The sequence below is a fragment of the Sitophilus oryzae genome, unplaced genomic scaffold (assembly GCF_002938485.1).
Source record: "Sitophilus oryzae breed Bouriz unplaced genomic scaffold, Soryzae_2.0 scaffold_1521_pilon_pilon, whole genome shotgun sequence".
NCBI lineage: Eukaryota > Metazoa > Arthropoda > Insecta > Coleoptera > Curculionidae > Sitophilus > Sitophilus oryzae.
In genome coordinates, this window is record NW_022146194.1 from 2,488,533 (window position 1) to 2,511,915 (window position 23,383).

General features: G+C 30.9%; 1 protein-coding gene across 1 annotated transcript; it reads left to right on the forward strand.

Annotated features, from left to right (window-relative positions):
* Positions 1 to 440: 440 nt before the first annotated feature.
* LOC115878647 (G-protein coupled receptor Mth2-like) lies at positions 441 to 22,206 on the forward strand. The gene is made up of 7 exons (XM_030895191.1): positions 441 to 717; positions 11,309 to 11,743; positions 11,803 to 11,881; positions 12,949 to 13,136; positions 16,811 to 16,985; positions 17,098 to 17,243; positions 21,302 to 22,206. Exons 1-7 carry the CDS (start codon positions 441 to 443, stop codon positions 21,487 to 21,489), a joined length of 1,488 nt encoding a protein of 495 aa, XP_030751051.1. The 3' UTR covers positions 21,490 to 22,206.
* The last annotated feature ends 1,177 nt before the right edge of the window (positions 22,207 to 23,383 follow it).

Sequence of the window (23,383 nt, forward strand, 5' to 3'; positions counted from 1 at the left end):
GGGCAAATTTTTGAAGCCGGCGCCGGCACCGGTTCCGGTTTTGCCGGCGTGTGTGCAAGCGCTCTAATTCTATTGTATTTGACGGTCTATACTACCGGATCGGAGTATATGTGAAGGAGATTTCAGCACCGGCACCGGTACCCATTTTGCCGGTGTGCATGCAAGCGTTCTTACTCATGGGATATCCTATCGCATCCGGCCTCGAACCGGCGTGAATAAGCAGTGTATGTCAATAGATTTTACACTCTTGTCATGGAACAACAGAACGATAGAGTTTCCAGACGGTCTGGTCACCCGTCCATCCGCTCGCACCATCTAACGTCGCTTAACTTCGGTGATCTATCGGAAACCGGTGTTTCGACGTAGCTAGGTCGTTGCCCCAAGCGTAAAACAATCTAAATTATCTAAACTCTGAAACGACTGAATTTATATATTTTTACATGATTTACGATCAAATACTTCCAAATGATCTGGATATCAAATCGGTTTTGGGTTCAAAACAGCCAGGAACAATATGTTTGGACAGGAATCAAGGTGGTGAGATGTTGATGAGGCAGTGCAGGAAAGATTTGAGTATTTGCGATGATGCTAGGTGTTTCAAAAAATGCTGTCCTGATGGGCAGAGTTTCGTAGGAGGTGGGTTTTGTAAAGATACTTTTGTTCGTGGGATTGAGATTCAAGATCAGACTTATTCGACGTATATCGAGGATCCTGAAGGTTTGTAATAGATAAATTAATTAATTTATACGTACAGAGAAGAATATAAAAAGGGAATTATACAAAAAAAGTTACAATAAATATTCTCAAATTCATTTTGTATAATATTGTATTCAAAATAATTGGACATATACACGGTGGCCCAGTCTTTTGAATATATGCACAATAGTAGCGAACATTTTAAAGATACTTTCATAAATATACCGGGGGTGTTAATATATTTGACACTAAAGTTGTTTAAAATTTTTTAATAAATAAATGCTGTATAATTTTTCATTCAGTTGATTTACGATGTAATTCTTTTTCCAAAAATATCTTAATGTCATTATCTATACCGAGTGGTTTTCAAAATATGAATATTTTTACACCACATTTTCTGAGCATTTGCTTTGCAACAAATTATAAATTAACATTTTTTTTTAAATTGAAATTATGTTATATTAATTTTCCTTCATATATTAATTGTATTAAAATATACAATACTGCATGATATATTATACAGAGTGAGTCAACAATAGAGTAGACGTTTACAAGAAATGTTATATAGAAAAGTTGTAGGGGTTAAGATACATAAATAGCTGTATGATATAGTTAGTAAAACTTGAATGGGGGGTTTTATAAAAACTATCAGAAAAAATAATAATATGTGTATATTGTATAGGGTGAGACATTTAAAAACATTATTTTTTTAATTTTTTTGTCGCAATTCCTAATTTTATTTTGAACACCCTGTACCATTTAACTCAAATATCTTTACATATATCTTTTACTGCATCTCTATAAAAATTTCTTGGCAAAATCATCATACTGAAATGTAATATTTTTTTAAATAATTTAAAATATTATAAAAACTACTAATTTTAGGTGTATAACATATAAGGAAATTAAAATAACTTTCGTTGCACATCATAATACGACCACCAGCAAACTCCATAAGACGACGCATGGTGTCACTGATGACGTGCAACGGAAGTTGTTAGGTAGAATCTAAAAATAAAAGAAAAAATACTATGTTATATCAGCCACAATTTTTGAAGCACCCTGTATACTTAGAAATAATTTTAAATTGTATGTCTTAACATTCCCTCACTTTTCTATTTAAGGTTTCTTTATAATTCTAAAAATATGTGAAAAAATTAACTTTACTATCGTTTGACCTACCCTGTACAAGGCGAGTAAAAAGTATAGATATCGTATTTTACTACAGGGTATTTCAAATGGAACATCGCGTATTTTTTAATCCAAATGAACATCATTTTTTTTCAGCTGTTTTGATAACTATTTATTATATTTTCAAAATCTATGTTTGTTCACTATTTATCTATCTTACCATAATTATTCCAGGTTGCATTTTATTAAAAAAAAACAATTCAAAAATCACCCTGTATTATCTGTGGATTTTTTTTCCAAATTTTTACAAAAAACATTTGGGTAAAAATCTCAAGTCTTAAAAAAAAGAAAAAATTATCTGATACCGAACTTTTTCAGGGTCGCCCTGTATACGAAAACTACTTCTCTTTTCCGATTTGCAGCTGTCGGATATTGGTCACATTAATTATGGGAAATACTACGATAATTTTAATATATTAATTCAAGATTTTTAATTAGTTTTTCACTGAAGTCGAATGAAATCGTAATAATTTTTCTTATACTTTTTGTAAGGTGTGGTCAAAGTGTTCATAGGAAATACCATATTAATTTTAGTTGGTATAATATGATCATTTTACACGAATTTTTCAGAAAATGAATAAGAAATTAGATCAAGCAAACCAATTAATTTTTATATTATTTATTATTTAATTTTAATATTATTTTATTTAATTATTTTTTTTTATTTTTATTAACATCTATTTTATTTTTTCTTGTGCTTTAGAGTATATTTTCCTCAATATGATACCAAACAAATTTGAACAAATCATTTTCAGGTAATTTTTATTAAATCTTTTTAGTAAAAACAAAACTTTAAATAATAAAAAAGGTAAAATTTTAACGAGAATTTTAATCATATTTTTATTAGAAGTCAACTATTTTTTTTGATGGCATGTTTCTAAACATGTTTTTCTCACTCAGGAAGGAGATAACATTAAATTAATAATTAATTATTCCTAATGCTTGTTGATATAATAAATTTCATGCCACATATTTGCCACCCACGCGAAATGTAACACGCATATATGTATCAGTTTATCTGTTTTAAAACTATCTAATTAACTGTAACAATACTTTTTTTTAATGGAGTATCAATTTTATTTAGTCTAATTAGCTAGATTAATGAATTATTTTTTTCACCGATTATACATAGGCAAAACTTACTGTACAAATTGAAGGTACTCAAGATGTACAAACCAGAAGTAAAGAACACAAAGCAGTTACATTAATAATCATATTAAATTAAAATAATCTTAGTAAAGAAAAATAATAATAATAAATAAAAATTTCTAAAATAAGAACTTTATAACTAAAATTATAGATATATTAATATTAATGCATTTTGTCTTCCTACTTTTATTCTCTTCTCTATATCCTCTATTATTATGAGAATGAGGAGATTCACTGTTCAAATTTACAAGTACAAAGAACATTGGCAAATTTTATCTAAACAAATCTTGATTATTAAAATAACCAAAAAGAAATTTGGTCTCTATTAAATTTTGTTTAATAGCTATAAACAATGACACATTTTTTAATAAAATTCATCTCTGGAATGCCTCATATTTCTTGAATATCTTACATCATTTTTTTTCGCGATCAATTTTATATTTAGAAAAAACAGTATGGAACCTATCTTACCAAGAGTTATTAGATAAATATTGAAAATATCTAGACATTAATCGCCCTAATAAAAGTATATATACAGGGTGAGTCTTAAATTAGTGCAAATATTTTCAGAGCTGGTAGGTCTTGATAAAAGAAACATATTTTCTCTTTATCGTTTTCCAAATAACTCCAAAATAAGAGAGCTATTTTACTTAAAATTTCCAAAAAAAATGTTTATTGCTTAAATTTTTAGAATCACTGGATCTTTACTGAGTTTCCTTTTTTGTAAATTTAATTTACTACCTCTGTTGCGATATTATGAAGAAATTATTTTTTTTATCTAAAAATAAAAAAAATTGGGGTCGTACGGTACTTGAATATAAGAATTCAACGGCCGAAACAACATCTGAGATGCCTTGAGAAAGATATGCAAAAAAAATCGAAACGTCGGCAAACAAATGGTTTAAAAACACCCAGAGATTATTTAATTTTTAATAAAGAAACCTATACCCAAGAAAACCACAATTGAAATATTTATAGTTATACCGGGTGCGTCTCGAAAAGTGGCTCAACCCTACTTTTTTATTTTTTCAGATAAAAAAACGAGATTTGGTAGGTTAGTATATGACATAAATTAGGATTTATTGACGTATTTAATGGTTTTCGGTCACTTCCCATTTCACCGGAAATGCCTACAACTTTTGATTTTCAAATGGCACCCTCTGTATTTTTTACTTTATTTGATAGAAAAATGACACTCTGAATCGAATGACATATAATGTGTCAACTTTTGAACTATTCTATTAAAAACAAATGGTATTTTAAATTTTTATCTAGAGTGCCATGGCTGAATGTGTTAAAAACACTAATTTTAATCAAGGAGCCTTGGAAAAATAGATTTGATCGTCTAATGTTTTTGGTGTCTTGTTCTGGCCAGTGAAAAGATACCAAAATCGTATTTTTAATTATATTTCAATTTTTTCAAATGGAACGAGGGTGGCTCATTAGCATCTTTGAAAAAAACATTTTTTTACGAATAATTTGATACCACACTTGGTATTTCGAGTCAAATTGTCGTTATGAACCGCATGTTACAATTTCAAACAAATCATATGCGAAAATGTCAAAAGTTGACATATGATATGCCATTCTATTCAGAGTGTCATTTTCTATCGAATAAAGTAAAAAATACCGAGGATGCCATTTAAAACCAAAAGTTGTAGTCATTTCCCGTTAAACCGGAAGTGATCGAAAATCATTGAATGTGTCAATCAATCTTAATTTATGTCATAGACCAACATACCAAATCTCGTTGTTTTATCTGAAAAAATAAAAAGTTATAGGGATGAGGCACTTTTTACGCACCCGGTATATATTCTGTTGGTTTATTAACAAAAATTGTTTTGCTTCCGGTATTTAACCATCTATTACAACTGATTAACAATAATTAACAATAGCTACTATAACAATCTCAAAGAAAATCTAAAATAACAATAAAATGAATAACAATGCAATATTTTTTATTCGCTATTTTTAGAAAAAAATATTTACACTTACGTCAATTTATTTAAGTTTTCAAATATTCGTAGATTTTAACCCTGTAGCTTTTTACACAACAGCAACAGATACAGGGTGATTCACTAAAAGGAAAGAATTTATAGACTTGAATTAATTGAAAAACAAAATCACATAAGAAAATTATTATACGATCTAAAAAAACTATTTTGAAAGCCGTGTCATTTAATTGAGGACACCCTGTACATATATTGTAAAAACCAAGCTATTGTTACCCGTCCTGATGAAGCAGTTTTGCTATATAGACAATGACAATAAAATCCTGTTAAGGTGAAAGTTACATAATAATTAACTAATAATCTGTGTTGGTATTCTATTAGTGTCTTAATGATATCATTTGTCATAATGATTCAAAATAACAAATATAGTTTAATATTTAAATGGAGATATTATTATAAGGCGATGTATATTATTGTTACTACTGATATTCGTCAAACTACTGATATTCGTCAGTGTATAATTTTGGTATAATAATATTCGTTGTGTAAGCAAAATATCGTCAAATACTTCAACCAATAAGTTGAATTGTTTCTTGTGACATCCATCGTTACTTTGAATGTGGTAGACAATGATTCAGTATTAAAACTAAAAGAGATCCAATATTAAAACCAATTTGCTTTAGAATGGTTACTCTGCAAAATCCCTAGACAATATTATAATGATTCAGTATTAAAACTAAAAGAGATCCAATATTAAAACCAATTTGCTTCAGAATGGTTACTCTGCAAAATCCCTAGACAATATTATGTCCAATAATTGCAAGTCCGACTCATCGGTGCGCCATCGCCAGCCTGAGCACTGAGGATGCTCTCTCTCTCTCTTGACGATTCCATATCTGAAAGGAACATCAGGAAAGATCAGGCGAATAGCTAAGCAATATAAAATTAAAACTGTTTTTAAGCCTGGGACTACTCTAACTCCTAACAAAAACAAATCCCGAATCATCAAACCAAGAGAAAGAGTGCATCTACCAGGTACCTTGCGAGTGCTGTGAGTCGTATATTGGAGAGACAAAACGTCCTCTACATGTACGACTTGACGAACATAAAAAACATAAGAGGTGAAACAATGAAGCCGGGTATTGCTGATCATGTGCGGTCCAAGCACCACAACATAAAATGGTCGGAAGCCCGGGTTGTCCACAAAGAACCCCATTGGAAAAAGCGCAAATTTAAAGAGGCCATATTCGTTTCTAACAATAATAAAATATTTAGCAAGTCAAGTATGGAAAGTTCAACAATATGGCAACCACTCATAAAACGTTCCAATGCAGGTGTTCTTAGAGAAAAAACCTCATGCTTGACTACACCCAACAAATTCACAGGTGATTTTTAGGATTTAGTTGATAATAGCACTTGATAATGGTCAGTGATACTTATTCTGACTGAACCGTTGTGTAAGAAAAATAGCATTATAGTGGACAGCAAACTGCAGGAAAGAGGATTGGGCATTAAATACAGATACGACGGCGGTCTGTTCAACATAAAAAGACTCAGGGCAAAAACACGTACAAAATTCATCACAGAACTTCAATACGCTGATGACTGCGCTCTAGTTGCAAACACGTTACAACAATTACAAGAGATGTTGAACACATATTCCTGGGCATACGAGGCTTTGGGCCTTAAGCTGAACATCGACAAAACGAAAATCATATGCACTCCCCCGGAGGATCACAACAATGCTATAAAAATCGGAGAAGAACTATTGGAATATGTGGCGGAATTCAATTACCTCGGCATCGGCAGTTTGATTTCGGAAAAGGCCAATATCGACTCTGAAATTCAGCACAGGATTAGCAGCGCCTCAAGAGCATTCTGGAAATTAAAAGACAAGGTTTTCTACAATCATGACTTGAGTACAAAAATGAAACTTGCAGTGTACCGAGCAATTATAATCCCCACCATGTTATATGGGAGCGAAACCTGGGTGCCGTACCGCCGATACATGAACGCATTAAACAAGTTGCAACAGAGACACCTTAGACAACTCTTAAGAATCCGGTGGTTCCATCATGTCTCAAACGTATCGGTCCTTGAAAAAACTAACTGCTAGAGTATTGAAGTTATGGTTACAAAATACCTCTTAAGACTGGTCACGTATGCAGAATGCAAGAAAATCGCATACCAAAACCTCTGCTTTACGGTGAGCTTGTAGACGGTAAGAGGAGGCCGGGTGGACAACTGAAAAGGTACAAGGACATTTTCCACGAAAACTTAAAAGGGAATTAACATGCAGAATGAGTGGGAAGAAGTGGCGCACAATAGAACTCAACGGAGAAGAATTGTAAACTCAGTTAACCAGCGACAACCAAAAAGTAAAGAGGCAACAAAGCAATGAGATTTTTGAATGTCCGGAGTGCGGTAGGCAGATAACATCACGTATCGGGCTTTTCAGTCACAGAAAAGCTCATGAAAGAAAACACCTTACGTGACCATCTTCTGATGCGTGTCGAATACTCGTCAGCGAGTAATGGCAGTATATGTACAGTACGTCTGTCCGTTCTGTGGCTACGGGGTATCCTTCTCGTAAAAAATTAGACGACGCGTCCCATCAATAAAAATTCGACAAATTTGCAAGTAGCCAATAACATGAGTGGGCGGAGCGATTTGCGGTGACGTACTCGTCAAGTCGACGTATAAAATATATTGCTGTTTATTTAAATGTTTTTTGTCCGCATTCCTTTCATAGACACAGATCCAGCAGACGAACTGCATATGCAAGCAAAATAAATAAAGACAAAGTCCGAAACGCTTTTAGTTTTAATACTATTCTATATTTGGTCACCTTCCACTTTCTAATATTAAGAAAAAGGTAGATAATATGACACTTCAACAAATCAAATATAAATCACTGTTTTCATTTCGGTCAGTTTGGGACACTCTGTATATGATTATCTGGGTTTGGGAATTTCCTATGTACCCCATTAAAGCATATCGAATAGGAAAAGTTTTGTGTTGGAATTAATTCTGGGGATTTCTACTGGTTCGAAACGTGAGTTTCAAAAAAAAAACAACTACAATAAGGTTTTTATTTAGTATATTTTTTAATTATAACACACGCATTTATTTATATCCGTATACCGTTATATAGTATGTATAATATATTCATAAAGAACCGTGTTTGTTTAAATAATTTATTAAATGTCTGTGATTTTAAGCGTGACATTATAGTTATTAATGATACAAGTTCGATACGAACATCATAGTGAAACGCGTGTAACGTTAAGCCTCGAGGCGTTAGCCGAGTTACAAGTTTCATTAAAAATTTCGTATCGAACGTGTATCATTCAAAATTTAATCTACGACGCGACACGAGGGACGATCCAAAGAGATTTGATTTAATTTAAAATATCAGAGATATCCTCATAAAAATTAAGATTTACAATTATCTTGGTAATCGTGCATGTTGATTGTTTCCATTTTGACTTTGACAACTCAATTATTGATGTTCAATTTTGTGTTAAACGTTCAGTTTTAGCAAAAAGCAAAAAATAATATTAATCTGGGTGATTCTGATTCTGAAAGTGTCCCTTCGGATATTGAAGGCATTGCGCAAAACGTTGTCCATTCCCTACTTCCCGAGAAATCAAGACAAACGTACGAGCAAGCCTATGTAAAACTTGAAGATTGGTGTAAAGGGAAAGGAACCGAACATCTTTCAAAACATAGGAAGGCTTCATCACTTTGGGTATATTATTCCATGCTACGTTCAGTTATATCAGTGAAGAAAAATACATATATTAGTAAGTACGTCCATTTAATTGCATTTCTAAAATTAAAATCGGAAGGATTTCGGTCAAAAAAATCTAGAATTTTAAGAAAAGAAGATATAACTCGTTTTTTTGTTGGAAGCTGATGATAAAACTTATTTCCCGACAAAAGTTTCATTGAGAGTGGGACTTGCGGGAGCCTGCCGGCGCGGCGTATCGAGTTGACAAATCTGTAGCTGCAATGCAAAAATGTTAAAGATGAAGGACAATGCGAAGATATATATATGCAGCCAAGCAACACAGAGCATACTCGATTTTTTGTGGGGTACAGAAATGGAAAATGTATTAAGCAACCCGTTGGCATTAATATTTTAGGAAAAATGCCGTATAAAATAGCATTGTTCCTAAGTCTTCCAAATCCACAAAAATACACTGAACATTGTTTCCGTAGATCGTCTGCGTCGTTGCTTGCAGATTCAGGAGTGGATTTATTAACTGTTAAAAGACATGGTGGTTGGCGCTCTAACACAGTAGCAGAGAGCTATATAGAAAATTCCAAAGAAAACAAGAAAAAAGTGTCATGTAATATTTTGGGTAACATTTCTGGCAATGATGGGTCTTCAACAAGTTCAAGCACTCAGGAAATAAATTTACTTTCTAAAAATTCAACTCACCTGTCATTGTCTGGAATTAATTTAACCAATTGTACTGATATAATTAATGTTTACAATAAATAAACGTATTTAGGTACCTTTTTTTGCTTATTTCTTATTTTAAAATTTGCGTGTTATTATGAATTCATAATAGCACTAGTGCTATTATGAAAGTGACAATGTCAAATCCAAATGACAATGTTAAATGTGTCATAATGACATTGTCGTAGATTAAATAAATAATTAATGTAAAAAATCCCCCTTTGATATTTAGGTCTTCTGAAAAACCCAGGCGTCATAGAATTAAAGTGAAAGTTTAGAATAAGACACAAGAAACAGTATTCAAAGCTTGTAGTTGTGTAACTCAAAATAGGATGCAATAATATTTAGAGAGAATTAAAAAAATAAACGAACTATAGGATTTTAATCTGACTTAAGATGAGTGACGATTAGTTAAGAGGTATTTTCTGCTCTACTTTGAATTTCGTTTTTCAGAAATCCTAGAGTTTATAAATACACAGTCACTGAAATGAGACGATACCATAAATTTTCTAATAATAGTAGACCCGATACTGTCAAATTCGACACAATTAAAGTAGCAAATTATGATCAAAACATTTTTTATTTCGGGTGTTCATTGAAAACTTATTTTTATATTATAATTTGTTTATTTTTTATCATTCCTGCTCTTGATAATTTCTACTTCTACATGAGAAAAACAATTAAACCTAAAGAACTACTATGATATAAAAGAATAATTTACTATTTCCATTACTAAGTAAATCTAAACAGTGCACATAAGAATAAAGTATTTTAGTAGAATATTGTTGTCATGCAAATTAACAAAATTAAAAATATAACATTGCATGAAGATGAAATTTTGGTCTCCTTTGATGTATCTTCGTTGTCCCCAAGTGTTCCAATTCCACATATTTTAGGCTACTTGAAGGAATTACTGAACGCAAATGGTCTCGACAACAAAACTGTGATTGAATATATTGAGCTTACATCGTTATGTATGAAACAAAATTGTTTTCAATTTAATAACAACTTTTTTGAACAGCTGGATACAGCAATGGGTAATCCATTGTCTCCATTTTTGGCTAATTTATTCATGAGCAGGTTTGAAGTGGAGGCTAAGAATCAGTTTGAGTATTTTCCAAGAGTATGGTTTAGGTATGTGGATGATATTTTGCTGTTTTTTTCACACATTCAGACACCATAGATAATTTTATTTCTAAATAATCGTTTTCCTTCCATTAAATTTACACATGAAATTGAGCGACAGATTACCATTTCTAGATGTATTAGTTATTAGAAATACTAATAATTGCCTGGAATTTGATATCTATAGGAAAAATACCACTACACGCAGGTATATTCCTAATCATATTAGAACATAAAATGGCTAGTTTAAATTTCTTAGTTCATAGATTACTTAGTTTTCCACTTTCCAACGAAAGATATGAAATAGAAAGGGATTACATTAGGAATGTAGCTGAGTGTAATGGACATTCTCCTTCACTAGTTGATAAAATAATTAGAAAACGTAGGTATAGATTTTTAATGATTTCTGAAAATTCGACTTTTCAAGCGGAGAAAGATACGTCAAAATATTTTTCAGTACCGTTTGATAGAGAGTTATCCCGTGGTCTAAAAGGAATTTTTAAGAATGTCAATTATAAACTTGTGTATAGTGCTAATAATAAATTACAACAATTATTAGGTAATCCAAAGGATAAAACACCTCCTCATTACTCCTCATTACGCAGAAATGTATCGAATTTTTGGCAATTTTGTCGTAAAACATGAATGTTTCTGTCTTGTCGTTGTTTCTTTTTCTTGGTCTGGACCCGGCATTATAATTTTATAAAAAGAAAATTCTTTTTTTCAGATGAATATGAACTGATCTACGGCGCAGGCTGCCCTGACGTCACCATCTACCCGTCCAACACCATCCAATACAGCATCACCAAAGATGGCGTTTTCAAGTACTACTCAAACTACTCGGACAAATTCATACAAGAACTGGAATCAGACTTATCAGGGTACTGCATTGAGCATGCCACCAAGGGATCCATGTCAGGGTACTACGTTTTTCGATGCTTCCAAAACAGGCAGGCGAACAACAAGTTCAGTTTTACTCTATGGGCAAAGATAGCTTCGTGTGTATTTTTAGTTATGACGGTTGCTTTGTATTTTTACTTGGGCGAGACAAGAAGTACTTTTGGGAAGGTCCTGGTGAGTTACTGCGTGGCCATGTTTATTTTGATGTTAGTACTGATACTGTCCATGATGAAGTCAGATGATCTTTGGTGCAAAATTAAAGGTTTTTTTATTAGAGTTATATTCTTTCTATATAATAATAATTAATTTTTATTTTTCTAGGTTATTTGTTAATATTTTTTAACTGCTCCACCCATGCGTGGGTCAACGTTATATCATATGACATTTGGGGCACTTTTGGGTAAGTAAATATACAGGGCGAATCTTAAATAAGGGCACGTATTTTTGGGGGTGGTATATTTCGACCCCACGAACACGTCCATGATAATTTTGTATTTTTCTAAAAATTTTTAGATGTTTTTAGTAGAGTAAATTTAGAAGAACAAAAATTAAAAAAGTTAACAACATTTTTTATTTTAAATTTTCAAAGTAAAATAACTCAACAAATGTTTCCTTTATCGAGATCTACCAGTCCTGAAGAGATGTGCACTTATTTAGTCTCACTCTGTATAAAAATAGTTACAGAAGTAGAATAGAAGAATTTTTAAATTGTGGTATAACCGTTGGTAAGCTGTAAATTAAATATACAGGATTTTATTTTTTAATAAGTTCTGTGTGATAAATGTCTTAGCTGCCAAACTTTTTAGACATCCTGTATGTTGATATACCGAGTCTAAGAAAATAAAATAAATATTATATAATATGGTCTTAACCACTGAAATTAAATGACAAATTTTTAAAAAACAACTATGTATATTTTCAAATAGAACTATTTGTAACAAAACTCAAAACTAACTGGTATTTGAATACCTAATACGACAATTAAAATTCTGATAATTTTTTGTTAAATAATACTATTATCTATTTATTTATTTATCTGAAATTTTATGGAAAATATGTTGACGTAAATTGATCATCCTAATGTATTAATAGATTATTAAATTGTTTTTTGCTGGTGGTTGAATATCCGGTAGCTAAATACTATTAAATTTCAATCATGTTAATGAATAGCCAACGTGTAGTGACGTGGCGGACAATAATTCTGGTTTAATTAAAAATAGATAATTTATTACTTTTTTCACTTAACACAAACATAATTAGTTTAATTTTTTTCGTGTTAAAATATTAATTAATTGGTGATGATTTAAAATTTAGAAAAATTAGAAGTTAAAATATGAAAATTTATTTAAAATATTTACAAGGAGCCAGGTTTTTTTTAAGCCATTTTACTTTTACTTTAAAAACTTATAAAAATGTTATACCACTTAATTATTTATTGACAATTTATATATATTTTTTATATTTTAGGAGTCCAAAAAAGACAATCTGCGTGATACAGAAAAAGAAAAATCTCAGAAAATTCTTGAACTACTGTCTGTACGCTTGGGGAATAGCTCTCGTTCACATGATCCTACTGATCATCTTGGAAAATACTTCTTTTCTGCCAGATTCAGTTCAACCTCGTATAGGAAATTTATATTGTTTTATTGAAAATGGTAAGATATTTTTATGTGTTGTATTATTTATCTATTATACAGGGTGCTACAAATTCGAGGTACGAGCATTGGTAACTCGGTAACCGTAATAGATACGAACATAGTTAAATTGGGGCAAAGTTGCGCTTTGGGATGTTCAACAAGATGCCATTAAAACAATTTTAAAAATTTCAAGGATTGCTGAGTTTTTGGAAAAAACGGATATTTTTGAAAATTAATTTTATTTTTTCCTGTCGTTACATTTTAGAAAATCAAGAAACTAATTGCACATTCTCAGAGTCACTTAATGAGGGCTATCTGATAGTATTTTTAGATTTTCAAATCAGATACGGTCCTGCATATTTTGTTTCAGATTTTAAAAGAACTCGCTCTCCTGAGTACAATGATATGCCACACTTAATATTTGTTTTTGTTTTGGAAATTTGGACCCAATTTATTTAAACTAATTTCAAGTCCGGCTCTGTTTTTTTTTAATATTTAATATATTCATCGTTACAATATTGATAAGCTTTCAAACTTAACAGTGACGTGGATTGAACATGGAAAATCAAATGCAATAAAATAATAAAAAATAATATAAATAAAATGTAATATAAACAATCAAATCATTTCCCCGGAAGATGGATTGGAAATGGTAGAGCAATATAATGGTCAGCGAGGTTCCTGGACCGTCTGATGACATCAAGTAATTCGACAGGTCCAAATTTTACAAAAAAGTGAAATCAACACATCTCGGCAGTTACTAAATAAATAAAATTGATGAAAAGTAAATTTGCGCAATAGGGAGGATGGTTCGAATATGTAGACTATGCAGAGCATTAGAAACTAGTTTATAGAAGTTAATTTATTCATAATAATTACGAATAATATTATGCAAATTATTCGATCGTACATTGAGAATTTCAAATTCACAATAAGAAAAGTTAAAAATAGTATCTTTAAATTGCTGATCTGGATATTGTTTATTTGAATCTTTCAATTGGCTCAATTTTCCCTATTCAATGTTAATTAGCACTGATCAATATTGTCGCGATGAATATAATCAGATTAAATAATTTAAAAAACAGAGTCGGACTTTAAAAAAATAGTTTTGTTGCTGTTAAGGTACCCAAAACAAAAAAAAGTATAAAGTATGACATATCATTGTACTCGGGAGACTGAGTTCTTTCAAAATCTGAAATAAAAAAACAGGTCCGTGTTTAAATAAATTAAGTTTGCCTCTGTATCTCACAAATTATCAGCTAATATGAAAATCTAAAAATCAAACATCAGATAGCCCTAATAAAGTGGTTGTGAGAATGTGCAGTCAATTTTTTGATTTTCTAAAAAGTAACGACAGGAAAAAATAAAATTAGTTTTCAAAAAAATCCGTTTTTTCCAAAAAAACTCAGCAATCCTTGAAATTTTTAAAACTTTTTGATTGCATCTTGGTGAACAGCCCAAGACGCAACTTTGCCCCAATTTTACCATCTTCGTATCTATTACCCTTGTTTATATTAATCAAGGCTATTACGGTTTCCGAGATATCAATGCTCGTACCTCGAATTTGTAGCACCCTGTATACTTCTCTGTTCTATTTCCTTCTATTTTTTTTTCGATCATACAGTATAATACACCCATATATTAATAACACGATACTAATTCGGAATTTCCCATAATATTAACTCGCCAGATTTTTGAATACTTAATTAATAGAAAATAACAATTTTTTATTGTTTATTTGTAATTATTGTTTATTACTAACCTCTCTCAACAGGTTTTCTAGACAATAAGTCTGTTTTTCTAGGTCATTATTAACGTGTTGTTTTACATGTTATTACAAAAATAATAAATAGTATAATTTTATAGTAAACAAATTACCGAGGAAACGTAAGTATGACTCATTAAATTTTAATTATTCGAGATTTTCCAGATTTTTTAAGTTTATCAGGTATCTTTTACTATATTTCTTTACGTAAAAACTTGTGGGATCTATTATACAGGGTGATTCATAAATAAGTGCAAATATTTTTAGGGGTGGTATATTTCGACCCCAGAAACACATCTATGAGGTTTTTTGCGAAAAAAATGAAAATTTTTAGAATTTTGTGTAAAAACCTCTTAACTAACTTAAGAACTTTGAAAAACGGAAAAGATTTATTTATTTATCGTATGGCTCATATACATGCAAGAAAACCAGACACTTAAACATAGACATAAAATAATACATACTACAATGTAAATGAAAACATTACAATGTAAATATAAAAAAACAAGTATAATATAAAAATACAACATAAAAAACGTATTTACGAACACTATATATTAACATCTGGATGCCCTATCCATTCCAAAGCTGATGGAGAAGCCTCCAGAAAGTCCCTCCAGTCTTCACCATAAGCGCGTAGGTTGCACTCTCTAGTTATGTGATGGATGGTTTGGTGAGGGGATCCGCAATCACATTCTGGGGAAGGTATTTTTCCCCACTTATAAAGGGAATCCGCACATCTTCCATGGCCAGAGCGTATCCTATTCAAAGTTGACCATGTTTTCCGCTTTAGATCGGTACCCGGTGTCTGGCAATAGTTATGTTTGAACCAGGAATATAGGTGCGCATCGGCCATTTCTCTCCATAACTGAAGCCACTGTTCTCGAGAGTTGTAGTTACTGCTTTTTAGTTGTTCAGCTGTTCGCAAAGGTGGATTCCTCGACTTAAGTCTATTCACCTGTAAAGCAGGAAGTGTTTTATGAACAGGTAGCGTTGGGGTAGCTATTATTTTATCAAATTCTCTAAGAAGAGCCTCGTTTCTGCGTAGATTTGGAGGTAGGATGTTACTCAGAACTGGAAGCCAGTAGCTAGGGGTGCATCTGATTGTCCCTGTAATCAGCCGCATGGTGTTGTTTAGCTGTCTGTCTACGAGATTTGTGTGGTGGCTGTTCAACCACACGGGTGCACAATACTCTGCCACACTGAATACCAGACCAAGGGCGGAGATCCGAAGTGTTATTGTTGCTTTTGCACCCCAAGAAGTACCACAAAGTTTTTGTATAATGTTGTTTCGTGTTCTGTTTTTCCCAGCAACATTTTCTATGTGTTTTCGAAATGAGAGTGTACTGTCTAGAGTAATCCCCAGATATTTTGGATATTTGTTATTACGCAGAGTGGTGTTACCAAACTGGACGCTTATTTCAGTATTCGCCAGCTTGTTATTAAGATGGAAGGTAGCCACTTCTGTCTTATTTGCACTGGGTTGAAGTCTCCATTTTATAAAATAGGCATTCAAGGATGCGAGATCCTTTGTAAGCGTTTCTTGTGTTTGATATAGCGAACGGAAAAGAAAAAATATGTTTCTTTTATCGAAATCTACCAGCCTTAAAAATATTTGCACTTATTTAAAACTCACCCTGTATATATTTTAAAATAAATATTCGTAAAATTGGTCAAAGTTTTGAAGGCATCAAGTTCTTTGCAGTAAAAAAATAATGTTTATTTATTTATATATAACTTATTTTCTTTATGCCGTAGTAGAGAGCTTAGGTCTATCCTCATATAGACCCAGTGCGTCAGATATATGTCAATCTATGAATTGACATATGTCTGACTGTCTGTCAAAAATACGTGTAACATCTATATGTTAGATGCATTTTTGCGGGACCCTGTATAGATGTTGACGTTTGTTTATCTTTTGTTTTAGTGAATTATGGTAGGGTGGTATTCCTCCTTGTACCATACATGGTATTACAAATTATAAATATTGTGTTATTCGTACGAACAGCTATTTACTGCATCAGAGTTCAAAATGAAATTCAGAAGATGAACGATACTTTTAGAAAAAATGATAGTGGAAGATTCATTCTAGCTAAAGACAGGTAAATCTTTATAAAATTTGAATTCTTATATTGAGTTTAAACATTTTTTCAATATTGGGATAACCAAGAAGAAATACAAATCCTCTATACTATAGAGTAATCTTTTTTTCAGGTTGACGTTACTAGTAAAACTGGCTGTCGTTATGGGTATCATTTGGTTGGTAGAACTTCTGCAAAACTTTTTCAAAAATATGATTTCGTATAGCGAATTTACGAAAACTTTGGAAATAGTTTTGGACACCATAACTTGCTGTCAAGGTATGCAAAGAAATACATATATAAGAAATTATACAAGTGATAGATGATTTATCTACTAGCAGATTACTTTTAAGCAGATTAAATTGATATTTATTATACAGGGTAGTCCGAACTGTATTCCGGAAACTTCGGCATCATATTCTGCAAATAAAAATAAGTAAAAAAGTTCGTATAAATGTATGTCCTGAAATGCTTAGTTTCGGAGATACTGGGTGTAGAAGTTTCATTTTTATTTCGATTTTTTCCAAATAATTTCTGAAGTAACGTCAATATTTGGATGAAAATTAATTTCTAGCAGTTTTTTGACATGAGAAATTTGATTTTGATGTCAATATGACCCCTACTTGTAGAGGCCGCCACCTACATATTTTTTAACTTGTTTGAAGACTAATAACTTTTCATCAGTACCTACATAAAACTACTGAGTAAAAAAATATACATTTAGGACGTTTTTTACGTAAAAATTGTACCTTGGTAAAAATCGCTACGAGTATTGGTTTTTGAGATATTTGGAATTTATCTATACCTGTCATTATTGACATAAATTAAACATGATGACTAAATAGTTAACGTTTACGTTTTTTTACGTAAAAACATCTCGTAGTAAAAATCGCTACGAGCAATGGCTCTCGAGATATTTGGAATCTAAATTATCAATACCTGTCATCATTGACATAAATAAATATGTTGACTAAATAGTTATTAAACTAGAATCATAAATTTGAAATGATCTTGAGTCAAAAGTTCAACAAAAACTGTTTTATCATCTTTTTTCGAAGAAAAATTTATGATTAATTTAAAAAAATAAAAAGTCCCCATATTTATCATTTCAGTCAAATAACTATCTACTCAACATGTTTTTTTGTCAATTTTATGACATGCATTGACTATTTTCATTCTAAAAATCTTGAGTACGGTTCCTCGTAGCGATTTTTACCAAGAGACCTTTTTTACGTAGAAAACATTGTAAATGTATATTTTTTTACTCAGTAGTTTTATACAGGTACGGACGAAAAATTATCACTCTTCAAACCAGTTAAAAAATATGTAGGTTGTGCCCAAGGATACTATAGAGATAAGGATAGTTCGATTCCTACCTTCCTGTACTGTCAGTTTTTTTACGTTATCTAGGGACCGAGTTGAAGTTGGCGCTAAAGATTTTAGATAGTGACAGTTATTTTTGTGTTTGATGGACGAGCGCACAGTGCGGCGGAAGATAAATCTAGCGGGACAAAACTGTTCGGTTAGAAATAAGCCAAAAAATGTGTACTGATAAGAATAAATAATAAACATTCCAATTGATATAAAAATGCATGAATTATTTTTTGGTCGTGTATATTCTTTGTATTTCGATACATTTTTATCAACCAATCGTTTTGATCGTTTTCTACTCAGCAAGGCAGAGGTCATACGAAAACAAAACATTTATTTTTTTTAAATGTCTTTTAAATCTTTATTTAAAAGTGCATTTTATTCCAAAGCCAAATTATGTGGAAGATTGCCAAAGGTATGTACTTTTCTACTGTAGGTATATTATTTGTTAAAATCCTTCGTGCCTTTGTTCTGCAGATATCAAACTTTCACATTTTTCAAATATTGATATATTGAATGATGTAGATCTTTTGAGTTACCAATAGTTACCAACACAGGTAGTCACAGTCACAAGGAGTTCAAGCTTAACAGGTGAATGCCCAACAGTTTCAATTCAATCGGATAGTATAAAAACGAATCAAAGACTCGTTAAAGGGTTAATTGAAGAGCATTCAAAAGAAGAATTGTGTTTTGCAAGTACTATGAGCTTTAGGGCTAGTGGGAGTAAGGATGCTGCTGTTAATTGTTGAAACCATAACTCCATAGAAAGGCACTGAGTTTAAAAAATTAATAGCTGCCCATACACGGAAAGGCCCGTTTTTGGCCTTGGCCTTGAGGCCGGGGCTTTCATCCAAATTACCATAGCGGAAACCTATCCGCGGACTTTGCCTTTCACGCAAACCTATAGTATTTTGGGTTAAAGGCCCGGACTCAAGGCCAAGTCCGACGGCCGGGCCTTTCCGTGTATGGGCAGCTAATGAATTACACCAATAGTCACTTCGACAATTTTCCTCAAGACAAAAACATCCAAATGATGTTCTAGTTAAATAAAGCATGACGATATGCTAAAGCCTTTTTTTACTTTCTGATAATTTATAATAAAACTAAATGATTATTACTAGATTTAATAAAAGTTAAAAAAAAAATTGTCTTAGATACTAGATGAATTTACAATTACCGAGTGTTAAAATTAAAATTAAAATATCTATCTTATTTATTATTTTCAAAATAAAATAGAATTTTTTAAAATAAAATATACAGGATGTCACAAGATTATAAAGTAATTAAAAAATAACAGCTAAAGAGTTTTTTGTAAGTATTTCACCTGATATCATAATTTAATGTATTTGGCAATGGTTTACAGTAGGGGTTTTGTGTGTCATGTACGAATAATATCATAGTTTTATTAACTTGTATTTATTTATTTATTAATAAATTAAGTTGTTAATAAATAAATAAATTTAACCATATGGTTGCCATATATTAGACCATTTGCTACGTTCTTAGATTTTAAGTCCCAAACATCGCTCCTGAGATTTTGTCCCGCTAGAATGACCATCCGCCGCACTGTGGAGCGCTGGTCCCTGCGTGACGTAAGCATCCACAGCGACTATGACAGCGGCGATTTGACGCGATCGAACAGTCCTTTAGAACATAGATAAAAGAAAATAATCTTCTATTAAGATAGATATGAAACTTAATAGTAAAATTTTGGGTCAAAGCGCCCCTCCGTATTCTTAGTAGAGACTACGTTTAACCCAGCGCCTTCGCCTTTTCTGCTGTAAATATTTTTTATGTTTATATTTGATTTCAAAGGATTTAGTTTTAAAGTTACACTGATATATTAGTATATCAGAGTAACTTTAATAAAACATAAGAATATATATATTTTACAGTTTATTAAATATAAATTTTGACTACAAGGTAGAAAGTAAATCACAATATTTGATAAAACTTATAAGTATACCATTTTTACAGTTAATAAATAATAAAACTATTTCTGACTATGATATTTAAAATTTAGATAGATAGAATATTAAAGAACATACCGGTATTTGCAGACGCAGGCCCAAATTCAATAAAAACCAAAATTTTTCCTGCGAAAATCGGGCTTTTTTCACAGAAAAGGTATTTTTTGATTTATCGACAATCATTGTCAAGTTGACAATATACAGGGTGTTTCCTAATTAGTCTAAAAAATTGTGGTGTGATTCCTCATGTGTTCTTAAAACAATTTTTATATAACCATTGGGTCTAAAGTACCCTTCTGATCTACAGGGTGTTTAAAAATTAAAAAAAAATCGATATTTTGCTTAACAAATAGTACACTACTGCTTTTTTAAAGAAAAATATTTTTTTTCTTGACTGGCCATCCTTTTTCAACAAAATTGATCTTTTGATTTTTTCTTGTTCATCAAACGGTTGCCGAGAAAAAAATAAATATACTTATTAAGAGCCCGCCTTAAGCCGTTTTCTAACGATTTTTTATTTTTTAGATTAATTAGGAAACATCCTGTATATGCATATCACAGGCAACCAAATAAACTAGTAACCTCTAAAAATCATTTTTCCTACCACTAGCGACATACCGTGTTTTTAGTGAGTACTAAATTATTTTATCAAAATTTCACCATATAAGTTTCCAGGCAATGCTTTAGAATATATACAGTCCTTGGGCGGTGCCCTCTAGAAGTAGAAGTCATATTGACATCAAAATCAAATTTCTCATGTCAAAAACATGCCAGATACCGATTGCCGTCCAAATGTTGACGTTACTTCAGAAAATACTTGGAAAAAATCGAAATAAAAATGAAACTTCTATACACCCTGTATCTCCGAAAGTAAGCATTTTAGGACATCCATTTATACGAACTTTTTATTATATTTATTTTGATCTGCAGAATATGCTGTTCTGACCACCCTGTAGATTGGTGTACCTATTTTAGAGATACGTTCTTTTTTTGTAGGTGTTTTTATTTTCTTAATCTTCATTTGCAAAAAGAAGATTTTGAATCTGCTAAAAAAAAAGCTGGGCTGTATATCATGGACCGATTCTACCTCTTCCACACCATCTAGTGAGTCAAACATCATCCTTCAAGGAAGAAAAGCGTCTGCAACAACGTACGCCGCTGAAAATCCTATTTTATCGACCTGAATAGACCAAATAAGTGCGACGACACTGGATATGCAACCAACAATACGCTCAGTTCTAAAGAATTCGATCAGAAGAAATAACCCTTATGTATTCATGATTTAGGGGCTACATTCTACAATTCTACAGCCTAAAACTGATCTGATTAGATTATTGATTATTGCTTATTGTGCTCCTAAATAAATCAATAAATTATATATTAGGAGTTATTAGAATAAAACAAGATGATGACTAAAACAAGATGAAAAACTAAATGATTTGTGCACACTGTACGTTTAAATTATTGTTGTGTATGAATAACATGTTGGATTATTTTTGCATTGGATGCCTGCATTTTGCACTAAATCTTAAAAAAATACTAGTTTGGTGTCATTTAATTTTCGACTTTGTGTCAACTATGCTTAAGGCCAAAATTAAATAATCACAATGACAAAAAAATAATTAGGACTCAGCATAACGTTGATTATGCGATGGACACTAAATTTGCTAGTGTTTAGCTGTGCTTAGGTTTTATGACAATTTATTTTTTATAGAGCTGAATCTTATAAAAGGAAGATTAGATGCATACCATCTAAAACATGAAAAAAATCTGGCATAACAACTTTTAATGTTTATAACATTACTAGTTGAAGCCTGGCGCATCCGCCACGACATCAGGAAAAAATACTTTTTATTTCTTTTTAATTAAATGAAAAACAAAAAATCCGGTGACGACAGTTGTTAGAAGAGCCAATTAGCTATCTTTTAGTAAAAAAAGCAACTTTCTAGAGCAAGTAATAAAAAAAAATTTCTTTCTTGAAAAAATATATAATTTAATAATATAACCAGTGCATTTAAAACTGATCGGTTATTTGTATAAAAAAAAATATGAAAATTACCTACAATGATTTTTTAGATAATTTAGGCATGTAGTTTTTGTCACTAGTATTTTTATAATGATAATTTTATCAAACCTTTATTCATGCTTCGTGTCAAAGAATATTTCTATATACAGGGCGAGTCTTAAATAACTGCAAATATCTTTGGGGTGGCTTATTTTGGACTTATTCGAAAAACTGTAAAAAAAAATATGTTCCTTTCATTATAACTTACTAGTCCTAAAATATTTGCACTTATTTAAGACTCATCCTGTATATTTTAAAATAATAATATGTCCTAAATTATAAATACCAATTATTTAAGAAGAACTTGTCAATAAATATTAAGATAACTTGTACCAATCATTTTTTATTCTGCAAAAATAATTAAATTTTGATTTGTAAGGAATATTTTGTTCTAAAAGAATGTTGTCAGCTTTTTGCAGAAGATCTCCAATTGTAATAATTTATTACTTTAATTTTATATTAAGAGTTAAGATTAAATATTAAATTATTAAGATTAATTATTATAGGGACTGCTCTTAAACTCAGGTGATTACATCATAAGAATAATTTTAGTAATAATATTTTGCTATATTTATCTAGAAATATAATATAATTTTCCTTTCAATTTTTTTTTTCTCTCTATTTTGATTTTAATTTTGTATCTGTTTATTCTGTATTAAGAGTTAATATTATATATAAACAATAATTTTTATACTGTAAATTGTATATGTATTTCCAATTATTACAAAAAATATTTATATATGATATAAGTATATATTAATGGGCAAATAAAAACTTTTTTTTATTGATGATTTTTTCCAGAATTACATATTACGTACATGTATAACAAAATAAAAATAAGAATTTATATGTATTATGAATATGTATCTAGTCCAAGCGCCTTTATATTGTACTTAATTACTTTTTATTGTTATTTATAAAAAAAGCATTAATAAATAAACATTTTACACTTATTTTACTTTATTTTGACAAAAATCTTATATTCAAGTTTATATGCAAACATCCAAAATCCA

Excerpts from the sequence above, each read along its gene's own strand:
- LOC115878647 (XM_030895191.1), top strand. The coding sequence starts at position 441 with ATGATTTACGATCAAATACTTCCAAATGATCTGGATATCAAATCGGTT. Across the intron at positions 11,744-11,802 it reads TCTTTGGTGCAAAATTAAAG|GTTATTTGTTAATATTTTTT; the intron begins GTTTTTTTATTA and ends TTATTTTTCTAG. Across the intron at positions 11,882-12,948 it reads GACATTTGGGGCACTTTTGG|GAGTCCAAAAAAGACAATCT; the intron begins GTAAGTAAATAT and ends TTTATATTTTAG.